The 14,236-nt window shown below is 39.3% G+C and overlaps 1 protein-coding gene across 1 annotated transcript in view; it reads left to right on the top strand.

Annotated features, from left to right (window-relative positions):
- NWD2 (NACHT and WD repeat domain containing 2) overlaps positions 1-14,236 on the top strand; it is a 236,629-nt gene that overhangs the window by 107,028 nt on the left and 115,365 nt on the right. Inside the window, exon 3 of the mRNA XM_053577751.1 lies at positions 13,367-13,483. Coding sequence (XP_053433726.1) covers positions 13,367-13,483 — 117 coding nt within the window. The remainder of the gene's footprint in view (positions 1-13,366; positions 13,484-14,236) is intronic.

The following is a 14,236-nucleotide window of genomic DNA, read 5'->3' as shown; positions in this document are numbered from 1 at the left end:
GTCAGAAATCCTTTCTTCTGCTTGCTCCACTCTGTTACTGAGGAATTCTACTGTATTTTTCAGATCTTTGAGGGCTGCAAATTCTTGCTTCAGTGCATCAACATCTTTGGTGGTTTTGTCTGTAAATTCATTAAATTCTTGAGACAAATTTTGAATTTCTCCTCAAATTTCTAGTTCTGACTTTTGAATTGCTCTTCGAATTTCTACTTCCAAATTTTCCTCCATTCTATTAATCTTGTTTGCAATCCAAATTCTGAATTCAATTTCTGACATCTCGGTCAGCTGTTTATGAATCGGACCTTCAGTTACAGCTGCCGTATGTTTTCTTGGGGGTGTTAATCTATTCTGGTTATTCACGTTACCAGAGTTTTTCTGCTGATTCCACCCATGATTATTTTACACCGTTTGACTTTTCCCCTGCAGCTTTGTTTAGGACCCGTACAGTGCTACAGCCTGAGAAACCTGGGACCTATTTGGTGTGGTCAGGCTAAGTGGTTCTGTCTTATTTTCAGCTGGTCCCTTTTCGACCCTAGTGAAACAGTTACTCTGGGTTGAAGTCTCAGCTGTGGAGAAATACCAGCAATTAAGTCACCCCGCCCCCCACAGGCAACAACTGGGAAAGGAAAATCAAACTTCCTACAACTATACACCCAGGGCATCACTTGAATAGTCCTCAGGCGATTGGCTCTGTTCAAAAGGTCCAAATCGATTGTCTCAGTCAGCACCTGTCTCAGGTGTGAGAATTTCAAAGGTCTCTGGGAACTGGATCGCAGGGGTCTGCTGACAACTCAAATATGACTTGTTCTGGTGCTCCATGAAGTCAGGAGGACCCACCCAGCAAACAGAGTAGTCTGGGAAGGTTGATGCCTCCTTCCCCACCTTGCACCTCTGTCACACCCAGTCACTGATAGCCCCACAGGGCTGTGACTCATTTGCCTCCCGTGAGCAGATACTCAGGGGTTTGCACTTGCCTGAATCACAAGGAAATCTGTATCTGCTCAGCCAGGCCGCTGCTGTCTGCCTCTATCCAGCAGAAGGTAGTGAGCCCTGACAACCTTGGGCGCTTAATGGAGGCTGGGGGGTGTTCACTTAGTTCCAGCCCCGCACCTGATTGATGTTACTGACAGAACAGAACAAGTTTTTGGGAATTTGTTTCTGTCCCTGCTAAATTCCTCTGCAGAAGAGAAGCTGTTTTGAGTTCCCATAACCTGTGCCTCAAGCCCTGTCTTTACTCCTGCAGGTTTGTATTCATAGCACAGTCAACTCTAGCCTCTTGCCTTCCTTTGTCTATAGGCTGGTGATCCCCTGAGGGCCTGGTGCGTCTTAGGCTCAGTAAAGTGGTCCTCTGGGTCAGCCCCACCCTGGGAATTACCTGGCTCTGCCTGTGTGTTTTCTATTCCCCGCGCTCCACCCAGGCCGGTACCGCCATAGGCAAACCCTTTACTCACGAGGCCTGTGTTTCAGTCCCAGACCTGTTCCGCAGTGGTTACCATCTGAGAAGATGCCCGGCCTTCTCTGGTTGCCCAGGGAGACAGGGGTTGTGGCTTCGGAATATCCGGGGGTGGGCCATATTGTTGCCAAAAATGGCTGCTGCTCTGTGCCTCAGAGCACTGCCACTCCGGTGTGGTTCCCTCTCAGCTGACTCACTCCCGTGCCGCAGAATCAGCACTGAACAGCTTCAATCCAGGCCCTGTCCACACCCCTCGAGAAATCACCCAAGATTCTGGACTCCGAGGAGACAGGCCTCCAGACCTCAGAATGAGAGTGGAGGGTAGTGCTGGGAGCTCAGAATTGCAGGTTGAAACACCAAACTCATTGAGACCAAATGAGCAAATAAACAGATAAAAAGGCTACCAGACACACAAGCCCACAGATGCACAAACAATCAGAAACACATAGACATACAGACAACAACAACAAATAAAACTACAATAAAAATAATGATAATCATAAAATAATTGAGGAAAAAAAGGGTAAAAACATACAAACAAAACAAACAAAAAATGCTCTAGAAATCTGATGTTAGCACTCTCAGAAACCATAGGAAGGGAAGAAGAGGAAGAGAGAAGGGAGAAAGAAAAGTGGTGTTCATAAAAAAGTTAAAAAAGAAGAAAGAAAAAATAAAAATAGAAAAAATAGAAATAAATATATATATAAAAAAATAAAAATTAACGATAGTTCCTCCAAGAAAATGAGAAAAAAACAAAGAAAAGGCACCATTTTCATTGTCTTTAAAACAATGTCCATTAAAGCACATTTTTTTTAAATTTTGAACAAGTCTGATTTATTTTTTCTTTGATCACTTACATTTTTAGTATCATGTCTAAGAAACTACTATCCAATCAGAGTCACAAAGATTTATTTTCACTTAAGCATTTTACAGTTTTTTTATTTTATTTATTTATTTTTATTAAATCATAGCTGTGTACATTAATGCAATCATGGGGCACCATGCCCTGGTTTTATATACCATTTGACATATTTTCATCACACTGGTTAACATAGTCTTCCTGGCATTTTCTTAATTATTGTGTTAAGACATTTATATTCTACATTTAGTAAGTTTCACATGTACCCTTGTAAGATGCATTGTAGGTGTGGTATCATTTTACAGTTTTAACTCTTGAACTTTTGTCTGTGATCTATTTTAACAGTTTTATGTGGTGTGAGGTAGGGATTAAGTTTCATTCTTTTGCGTGTGACTATCCGGTTTTCCCAACACCATTTGTTGAAAAGGTTTGGGCATTCTTTATTGAGTTTTCTTGGCATCCTTGTTGAAAATCAGATGACCTTAAGTGTGAAGATGTATTTCTGTATTCTTATTTTATTCCATTGATTGGTATGTCTGTCCTTATGCCAATACCACACTGTCTTAATTATTGTAGCTTTGTAGTAGGCGTAAATCTGGAAATGTTAAGTCTCTTGATACACGTATTTGTCCATGTCTTTTCACTTATTTAGATTTTCTTTAATTAATTTCAACAATTTTTTGTAGTTTTCAGAGTGTAAATTTTGTATTCCTTTCATTACAGCTATTCCTAATACCTTTCTTCTTTTTGATGCTCTTTTAAATGGAATTGCTTCTTTAATTTTATCATAGATTATTCATTGCTAGAACATAGAAATATAATGATTTTTGTTTTGATTTGTATTTTGATCTTGTATCTTACAACCTTGCTCAACTTACTGATTAGTTTGGGTCTTTTTAGTGGTTTCCTTGGGATCTTGGTATATAAGATTATGTCATATAGATGCATTTTTTTCTTGACTCATTTCCCTGCCTGTAACCTCCAGTAGAGTGTTGAACAGAACAGATAAGAGTGAACATCCTTTTCTTATTTCTAAACTTAAGAGGAAAGATTTTAGTCTTTCTCCATTAAGAATGATGTTAGCTGTAGGCTTTTCATAAGTCTCTTTTACCAGGTTGAGGAATTTTGTTTCTATTTCTAATTTATTGAGTGTTTTTATCTCAGCATTAAAAAGCATTGAAAGGAAAAAATAGCCAGGCGTTGTGGCAGGCGCCTGTAGTCCCAGCTGCTCGGGAGGCTGAGGCAAGAGAATCGCATAACCCCAAGAGTTAGAGGTTGCTGTGAGCCGTGTGACACCACGGCACTCTACCCAAGGGCGGTACAGTGAGACTCTGTCTCTACAAAAAAAAAAAAAGCATTGAAAGGTATTGAATTTTGTCAGAAATTTTTTTCTGTCTATTGAGGTGATCAGGTGGTTTTTGTTTCTTATTCTATTAATATAGTGTACTACATTAGTTGATTTTCTGATGCCTAAGCAATCTTGAATTACATATAAATCTGACTTGATTGTGTTGTATAGTCCTTTTTATATGCCCTGGATTAGGTTTTCTAGTATTTTGCTAAGGATATTTGCCTTATAATTCATAAGAAATACTGACCTGTAGTTTCCTTGAGTTATTTTTGCTTGTTTCTGCTGGCAGAGTCATACTGGTCTCATAAATAGGTTAGGAAGTATTCTCTTCTCTTCTAATTTTTGAAAAAATTTATTAAGAGAATTGGCATTAATTCTTTTAAAAATGTTTGTTAGGAATTACCAGTGTAGTGTTGGTTTTACACTTAATCTCTTTATTGATTAATCTTCATATTTTCTATTTTGTCTTGAGTCTGTTTTACTAATTTGTGTCTCTAGGAACTTGTCCATTTCTTCTAACTTATCCGATTCATTGGCACACAGTTGTTCATAATATACACTCTTATAATCATTATTTCTATATAGCTGATCATAACAGCCTTTCCTTCTCTCCTGATTTTTGTGACTTCAGTGTACTCCCTTTATTTTTATTGTCAGTTCACCTAAAGTTTTATTCATTTTGTTGATCTTTTCAAAGAACAAATTCTTTTTGTTTTGTTGATTTTCTATTGTTTTTTTTTTTAATCTAGTAATTTTAGTTTGCTTTTTTTTTTATTGTTGGGGATTCATTGAGGGTACAATAAGCCAGTTACACAGATTGCAATTATTAGGTAAAGTCCCTCTTGCAATCATGTCTTGCCCCCATAAAGTGTGACACACACTAAGGCCCCACCCCCCTACCTCCATCCCTCTTTCTGCTTCCCCCCCATAACCATAATTGTCATTAATTGTCCTCATATCAAGATTGAGTACATAGGATTCATGCTTCTCCATTCTTGTGATGCTTTACTAAGAATAATGTCTTCCACTTCCATCCAGGTTAATACGAAGGATGTAAAGTCTCCATTTTTTTTAATGGCTGAATAGTATTCCATGCTTATACATATACCACAGCTTGTTAATCCGTTCCTGGGTTGGTGGGCATTTAGGCTGTTTCCACATTTTGGCAATTGTAAATTGAGCTGCAATAAACAGTCTAGTACAAGTGTCCTTATGATAAAAGGATTTTTTCCCTTCTGGGTAGATGCCAGGTAATGGGATTGCAGGATCGAATGGGAGGTCTAGGTTGAGTGCTTTGAGGTTTCTCCATACTTCCTTCCAGAAAGGTTGTACTAGTTTGCAGTCCCACCAGCAGTGTAAAAGTGTTCCCTTCTCTCTACATCCACGCCAGCATCTGCAGTTTTGAGATTTTGTGATGTAGGCCATTCTCACTGGGGTTAGATGATATCTCAGGGTTGTTTTGATTTGCATTTCTCTAAAATATAGAGATGATGAACATTTTTTCATGTGTTTGTTAGCCATTCATCTGTCATCTTTAGAGAAAGTTCTATTCATGTCTCTTGCCCATTGATATATGGGATTGTTGGCTTTTTTCATGTGGATTAATTTGAGTTCTCTATAGATCCTAGTTATCAAGCTTTTGTCTGATTGAAAATATGCAAATATCCTTTCCCATTGTGTAGGTTGTCTCTTTGCTTTGGTTATTGTCTCCTTAGCTGTACAGAAGCTTTTCAGTTTAATGAAGTCACATTTGCTTATTTTTTTTGTTGTTGCAATTACCATGGCAGTCTTCTTCATGAACTCTTCCCCCAGGCCAATATCTTCCAGTGTTTTTCCTATGCTTTCTTTGAGGATTTTTATTGTTTCATGCCTTAAATTTAAGTCTTTTATCCATCTTGAATCAATTTTTGTGAGTGGGGAAAGGTGTGGGTCCAGTTTCAGTCTTTTACATGTAGACATCCAGTTCTCCCAACACCATTTATTGAATAGGGAGTCTTTCCCCCAAGGTAAGTTCTTGTTTGGTTATCGAAGATTAGGTGGTTGTAAGATGTTAGTTTCATTTCTTGGTGTTCAATTCGATTCCAAGTGTCTATGTCTCTGTTTTTGTGCCAGTACCATGGCATCTTGAGCACTATGGCTTTGTAGTATAGACTAAAATCTGGTATGCTGATGCCCCCAGCTTTATTTTTGTTACAGAGAACTGCCTTAGCTATACGGGGTTTTTTCCGGTTCCATACAAAACGCAGAATCATTTTTTCCAAATCTTGAAAGTACGATGTAGGTACTTTGATAGGAATGGCATTGAATAGGTAGATTGCTTTGGGAAGTATAGACATTTTAACAATGTTGATTCTTCCCATCCATGAGCATGGTATGTTCTTCCATTTGTTAATATCCTCTGCTATTTCCTTTCTGAGGAGTTCATAATTTTCTTTATAGAAGTCCTTCACCTCCTTCGTTAGGTATATTCCTAGGTATTTCATTTTCTTTGAGACTATGGTGAAGGGAGTTGTGTCCTTAATTAGCTTCTCATCTTGACTGTTATTGGTGTACACAAAGGCTACTGACTTGTGGACATTGATTTTATATCCTGAAACATTACTGTATTTTTTGAAGACTTCTGGGAGTCTTGTGGTTGAGTCTTTGGGGTTCTCTAAGTATAAGATCATGTCGTCAGCAAAGAGGGAGAGTTTGACCTCCTCTGCTCCCATTTGGATTCCCTTTATTTCCTTGTCTCGCCTAATTGTATTGGCTAGAACTTCCAGCACTATGTTGAATAGTAAAGGTGACAGAGGACAACCTTGTCTGGTTCCAGTTCTAAGAGGAAAAGCTTTCAGTTTTACTCCATTCAGTAAAATATTGGCTGTGGGTTTGTCATAGATAGCTTCAATCAGTTTTAGAAATGTGCCACCTATGCCTATACTCTTCAGTGTTCTAATTAGAAAAGGATGCTGGATTTTATCAAATGCTTTTTCTGCATCTATTGAGAGGATCATCTGATCTTTATTTTTGCCTCTGTTAATATGGTGGATAACGTTTATGGACTTGCGTATGTTAAACCAGCCTTGCATCCCTGGGATGAAGCCTACTTGATCATGATGAATGACTTTTTTGATGATAAGCTGTAATCAATTGGCTAAGATTTTGTTGAGAATTTTTCCATCTATATTCATGAGTGAGATTGGTCTGAAATTCTCCTTTTTGTTTGGGTGTTTTCCTGGTTTTGGTATCAGGGTGATGTTTGCTTCATAGAATGTGTTGGGGAAGATTCCTTCTTCCTCAGTTTTTTGGAATAATTTCTGCAGTACAGGAATGAGCTCTTCCTTGAAGGTTTGATAGAATTCTGGAGTGAAGCCATCTGGAACAGGGCATTTTTTAGTTGGAAGCTTTTTTATTGTTTCTTTGATCTCAGTGCTTGAAATTGGTCTGTTCAGGAGGTCTATTTCTTCCTGGCTAAGTCTAGGGAGAGGGTGTGATTCTAAATATTGATCCATTTCCTTCACATTGTCAAATTTCTGGGCATAGAGTTTCTGGTAGTATTCAGAGATGATCTCTTGTATCTCTGTGGGATCAGTTGTTATTTCCCCTTTATCGTTTCTGATTGAGGTTACTAGAGATTTTACTTTTCTATTTCTAGTTAGTCTGGCCAATGGTTTATCTATTTTATTTATTTTTTCAAAAAACCAACTCCTTGTTTCATTAATTTTCTGAATGATTCTTTTGTTTTCAATTTCATTGATCTCTGATTTGATTTTGGATATTTCTTTTCTTCTACTGATTTAGGCTTAGATTGTTCTTCTTTTTCCAATTCCATAAGATCTCTTGTGAGATTGTTGATGTGCTCTCTGTTTTTCGAATGTAGGCATCTAAAGCGATGAATTTTCCTCTCAAAACTGCTTTTGCAGTATCCCACAGGTTTTGGTAGCTTGTGTCTTCATTGTTGTTATGCTCAAGGAAGTTAATGATTTCCTGTTTTATTTCTTCCTGCACCCATCTGTTATTCAACAGAAGATTGTTTAATTTCCATGCCTTTGGGTGGGGTTGAGCATTTTTGTTAAGAGTTGAGTTCCACCTTTAGTGCCTTATGGTCTGAAAAGATACAAGGTAAAATTTCAATTCTTTTGATTCTGTTGGTATTTGTTTTGTGTCCCAGGATATGATCAATTTTGGAGAATGTTCCATGGGGTGATGAGAAGAATGTATATTCTTTATCTTTGGGGTGAAGTGTTCTATATGCGTCTATCAAGCATAGTTGTTCTAGGGTCTCATTTAAATCTCTTATATCTTTGTTTAATTTCTGTTTAGAGGATCTGTCCAGCTCTGTAAGAGGTGTGTTAAAGTCCCCTGTTATGATGGTATTATCAGATATCATATTGCTCAGACTGAGTAAGGTCTGCTTCAAGAATCTGGGAGCATTTAAATTGGGTGCATAAATATTTAGAATTGAAATGTCGTCTTGTTGTAGTTTTCCCTTGACCAATATAAAGTAACCATCTTTGTCTTTTTTGACTTTAGTTGCTTTAAATCCACATGTATCTGAAAATAAGATTGCAACTCCTCTTTTCTTCTGAATTCCATTTGCCTGAAAAATTGTCTTCCAACCCTTGACTCGGAGCTTTAATTTGTCTTTTGAAGCCAGGTGTGTTTCTTGCTGACAGCAAATGGATGGCTTGTGTTTTTTAATCCAGTCAACCAATCTATGTCTCTTCAGTGGGGAATTCAAGCCATTAACATTTATTGAGATATTTGATAAGTGTGGTAGTATTCTATTCATCTTATTTTGTGAGAGTCCATTGCTTAGTTTTATCTTTTGCATCAGTGTGGAGGTTAGGTTCTGTCCTTTGATTTCTGAGTTCTTACTTTGCTGCTGATCCATTGTGGTGGTCAGTGTGCAGAACAGGTTGAAGTATTTCCTGTAAAGCTGGTCTTGTTGTGATGAATTTCCTCAATGTTTGTATATCCGTAAATGTTTTGATTTCTCCGTCAATTTTGAAGCTTAGCTTAGCAGGGTACAGAATTCTGGGCTGAAGATTGTTCTGTTTAAGTAGATTAAAGGTAGATGACCATTGTCTTCTTGCTTGGAAAGTTTCATTAGAGAAGTCTGCGGTCACTCTGATGGATTTGCCCCTGTAGGTCAACTGGCGCTTACTCCTGGCAGCTTGCAGAATCTTTTCTTTTGTCTTGACTTTGGACAGGTTCATCACAATGTGTCTTGGAGAAGCTCGGTTAGAGTTGAGGCGACCTGGGGTCCGACTAGCCCTCTGAAAGCAGTGTGTTAGAATCTTTGGTGATATTTGGGAAATTTTCTTTTATAATATTCTCTAGTATGGCTTCCATTCCTCTGGGGCATTCTTCTTCCCCTTCTGGAATTCCTATAACTCATATGTTGGAACGCTTCATAAAGTCCCATAATTCTGACAGTGAACGTTCTGCTTTCTCTCTCTTCTTTTCTGCCTCTTTTACTGTCTGAGTTATCTCAAGAACTTTGTCTTCTACCTCTGAAATTCTTTCTTCTGCATGGTCTAACCTGTTGCTGATACTTTCCATTGCATCTTTTAGTTCCCTAATTGACTGTTTCAGTTCCTTCAGCTCTGCTGTATCCTTTTTATATTCTTCATATCGTTCATCTCTTATTTGATTCTGTTTTTGGATTTCCTTTTGGTTATTTTCCACTTTATTAGCAGTTTCCTTCATTGTTTCCATCATTTCTTTCATTGTTTTCAACATGTGTATTCTAAATTCCCTTTCTGTCATTCCTAACATTTCTGTATAGGTGGAATCATCTGCAGTAGCTACCTCATGGTCCCTTGGTGGGGTTGTTCTAGACTGGTTCTTCATGTTGCCTGGAGTTTTCTGCTGATTCTTCCTCATTGGTGATTTCTTTTATCTGTTTCCTTGCCTAATGTTCCTTTCACTTCCTCTTGCTCTTTAAGTTCTTGTGCCTGTGGACTAAGGGTTACAGGACCAGAAGGGTGAGAAGGTTGAAGAGCAAAAAAGGGATGAATGAAAGGAAGACCGAGTGATAAGAAAAAAAAGAAAGATAGAGAAAGGAGAGGGGGTGGGTATAAGGAATATTGACAAAAACAAGAAAGGCACAGAAAGAGGGAGAGAGGGCAATATAGGTGTACAGTAGGGTACTTTGACACAACCTTAAAAAAACCCACCTTCTGGGGGTGCCCAGTCGGGTGGTTCCCTTGAGGTCAGCGGCTTTTTGCTAACCTGATCAGACACAGTATCCCACCTCCACCAAGTAGAGAGGAAAGACAAAAATTCTATAAATCAAACCAAAACAAGCAAACAGAAAACTTTACGGGGATAAAATTGGGTGAAAAACCAAATGATAGCGGTAGAAACACTAGCAAAAATGAAGTTCTAGTTATTAAAAAAGGCAGCAATGGGAAATTATAATTAAACTAGAAAAAATGAGAAAGAAAAAGGGATCTGTATGGAAAAGATTGAAATTAAAAAACAAAAGAACATCAACAACGTCAAAATAAACAAAAAAAAAAACAACCAAACAAAAAAAAAAGAAAAAAATACACAACCAAAAACAAAGCAGTTTGTATATGTTATTGAATATTGTCTGGGCAACACGTGGTCTTCTGGGGTATGAGATGTTAATCACAGTTCTGATACGACTGGAGGCTGCTGATTTCTCAAACCCCAGCAGGTAGACACCCTAAATCTCTCTTCAGCCCACTTAAAAGGCACTTTGAACTTGTAAACTTGCTGAGCAGAAGCTTTCCCAGCTTTCTCGCTGGAATCACTGCTGAAGTGGCTATCCACTTACCCAGTGTGCCAAAACCGGTCTCACTCTGCCCCTGAGGGTTAGGGCTGCAAGGCGGCTCAGACCTCACCCTTAGGCTACTTGGTTGCTGGGTTACCAGCTCCCACCCGTTTCTAGCTCTGCGACCCTGAGGGCGGAACTTGCCGGGGCAGATCACTGACAATGGTTCCGTGTGACCCACGGCCAAACACTATTAGCTCTGTCTGGCTCAGCAGCTCAGACTGGGGCCCTGGACAACAGCCAAAGTTCTCCGCACTCCCGCTCAGGCCTTCCCCAAGGCAGTTCAACTCAGTGCCAAGTCCAAGGACATCAAAACAGTTCACAGGTAAGGCCTTTCTGGTTTGCAGTCTCGCTGCTACTGAACTTACAGTTGTGGGCGGGTTTAGACAGATTGAACACACGCGACCACTTGCCATTTTTCCATTGTTTTAGTCCTCCTCTTGGGGTCCAGAAGTCTCTTGCTGACTCCCTGTATCCTCATAGGAGTGATGCTAGGCAGTTCCCACCAGCCAGAGATGCCTGGAGTCCTATCTCCCCAGACTCACGGTGCCCAGATGCAAGGAAGCTGTTACTCGGCCGCCATCTTGCTCCACCTCCCCCCGATTTTCTATTTTATTAATTTCCATTGTAATCTATTATTTCCTTCTCCCTGCCTAGTTTGGGCTTGTTTTTCTCCTTATGGTGTCATTAGGTAGAAAATCATGTTATTAGTTTGAAATTGCTTCTTTTTTAATATATGTGTTTACATCTATAATTTTCTTCTCAATACTGGTTTAGTTACATTCCATAGATTTTGGTATGTTGTGTCTTTATTTTCATTTATCTCAAAATATCTTTTTTATTTCCCTTGTGATTACTTCTTTGACCCATTGATTATTTGGGAGTGTGGTAGTTTTCACAAACTGGTGAATTTCTCAAATTTCTTTGTATTGGCTGGGCACCCATAGCCCAGTGGTTAGGATGCCAGCCACATGCATGCACCCGAGCTGGTGGATTCAAACTTGGCCCGGGCCTGCTGAACAAACAAATCAAAAAAAAAAAAAAAAAAAAGCCAGGCTTTGTGGCAGGTAACTGTAAGTCCCAGCTTCTAGGAGGCTGAGGCAAGAGAATTACTTGAGCCCAAGGGTTTGGGGTTGCTGTGAGGTATGATGTCATGACACTCTACAGAGGGGGACAAAGTGAGATTCTTGTCTCAATTAAAAAAAAAAGGACAGTCTCACTTTGTTACCTTTGGTAGAGTGCTGTGGCATCATAGTTCACAACAACCTGAAACTCTTGGGCTCAAGCAATTCTCTTACCTCAGCCTCCTGAGTAGCTGTAGCACCTGCCACAACACCTGGCTATTTTTAGAGATGAGGTCTCATTCTTGCTCAGGCTGGTCTTGAATCCCAGAGTCCTAGGATTATAGGCGTGAGCCACCACACTGGCTCCAAATTTCTTTGTATTCTTGATTTCTAATTTCATTCCGTTGTGTACAGAGAACATAATTTATATGTTCCTTCATGGAGAATGTTCTATATCTAGTTGAGAAAAACATAAATTATGTTGTTGTGGGATAGATTATTTTATAGATATATGTTATTTCTAGTTGGTTTATAATATTGTCAAACACAGGTAAAGACCTGGAACAAACCCGCTCCACTGGGGGGGCCACAGCCAAAAAACAAGAAGCAAACAAAGTCTCCGGGATGTGCGTGGGCTGCTGGGGAGGACCGGTCCTCTGAGTTCATGCCCCTGAGTGCCAGCCAGCAAGCGGCAAGTGAGGAGGGAGGGAGGTGCCTCTTGTTTCTGCTTGTAAGACACAAGGAAAGGACAAGAAATCTTCAAAGCTGCAATTGGAAACATTTTCTTTATGCAGATAGCAGTGGAGTGAAGGAAATGAACTCAGGCTGCTCTCCATAGCACTTTTCAAAGAGTACACTTGGAAAAGTTTTTAGATTCTCAGAATCTTCCCTAGGAAACTTTGAAGTAGGAACATAGAGGATTCTATTATCCTCACTTCTCCGTAAGGCAAGCCTTTCATTGTTTCTCAATACCTGTTTTTCAGATATGTATATATTGATGAAAGTCAGATAGCTTACAGATAAAACAGACTGTCCCTCTGGGATAAAGCATGATAATAACAGGGGTTTTTGTTTGTTTGTTTGTTTGTTTGCATTTTGGTTTCGCTCTCTTTTTGTAATATAGATGTTTAACTTCAGATCAGTGTATGTGAATGTGCCTGAGGTTTTCCTTGCTCATGTTAAAACTTACACTAACATTATACACTGTCATTTAACTGTCTCAAATAATGCAGTAACCTTATCCAAGCTGTTTTCCAACTTTTTTTTCTTATCATTTCAATCCAACAAAAGCTTGCACTCCAAAGCCTTTGGCATTTAGCATTTCATCATCTCTAGGCCCACGTCAACAGCATGATTAGAAACAAAATAAGAAATGATAATATTCCGCCCCAACCCATCATGGAATAAAAAATGCCTCTTTACGTGGATCCTAAAAATCATTTTTGGGGCCAGCCTCAGTAGCTCACACCTGTAATCCTAGCACTTTGGGAGTCCAAGGTGGGAGGACTGCTTGAGACCAGGGCAATACCAAGACACTGCCTCTACAAAAGATAAAATTAGCCAGCTGTGGTGGCACACGCCTGTAGTCCCAGCTGCTCAGGAGGCTGACATGTGAGGATCGCTTGAGCCCAGGAGCTTGAGGCTGCAGTGAGCTATGATAATGCCACTGCAGTCCAGCTTGGATGGCAGAAGAGACCCTGTGTCAAAAAATTCTTATTTTTCCTCTTAAGGGAAAGCATGCTACCAAGAGAAAAGTTAAATCACATTAGCATCACATCAAGAATAAGAACAAAGCCGCAGGTGAATTTAATTTTCCCACCGGTGAGTTAATGCTGCCTCCTCTGTTTGTTCCCAGGTCATTGACCTGTACTGGGGAGTTGATGAAGACGACTGGGACAGCCCAGAGCTCCAGAAGGCCCGCATGAAGCTGCTGGAGGATTGCTTGAAAACTTCTGCAGGTCCATGTTTTGTTGTGGGTATAAAAAAACTAATGCTTTATATTAAATTATACGTGACTGTGAGAATTCTTGCTGATTTGTGGTTCTTAGGGGGGTTTTAAAATGGGGAGGAGACTTTCTTATGTCTATTTAAAATTTTTAAGCTATCTCCTTGCCCTCGATGTGTGAGAGCAGAACTTCTCCGGCTTTCCATAAGAAGTGCTGCACATTAACAGTGAATAATTTGAAATGGTAATCGAAGGGCGACTTGGTTTTGACAGTAATTTCTACAACACCTTGTGATTTAATAAGGATTACTGTCTCCGCCCTACAATAATTATCCTCGTTTTTCTGATTCTGTTGTATAATGTATTCCATCATAGTATTTCTGTTCCTCAACATTAGAAATTCCTGCATTTTTAATACGGTGGCTGAAACGTTGTGAAAGTCAACCAAATATATACTATGTCTAATCTGCCAGTTGGAAACGGTACCCTGTGAAAAAGTTTGTTTCCGCAGTGCTTTTCAGCTAGAGGCTCATTATAAGCTACAAATCAACAGAGATTTTTCTAAGTGAAACATTATTATTAGTTATCATTATTTTCTAAAAAGCACCCACTCCTCTATGTAAGCACAGTGGTAGTAAAATAAGTAGGGCATTCTGTGGCAGGCAGGTGATTTCGCAAAATCACTGCCTTAATTTAGCTCCAGAAATAGACTTGTCTTCGATGAAAACAGATCTACCAATTGGTAGAGAAGTTGCCATTTTGAACACAGGATGCTCTGAG

This window comes from Nycticebus coucang, chromosome 23 (genome assembly GCF_027406575.1).
Source record: "Nycticebus coucang isolate mNycCou1 chromosome 23, mNycCou1.pri, whole genome shotgun sequence".
Lineage (NCBI taxonomy): Eukaryota > Metazoa > Chordata > Mammalia > Primates > Lorisidae > Nycticebus > Nycticebus coucang.
The sequence above is the reverse complement of the archived record's forward strand: the minus strand, read 5'-3'. Positions and strand labels throughout refer to the sequence as shown.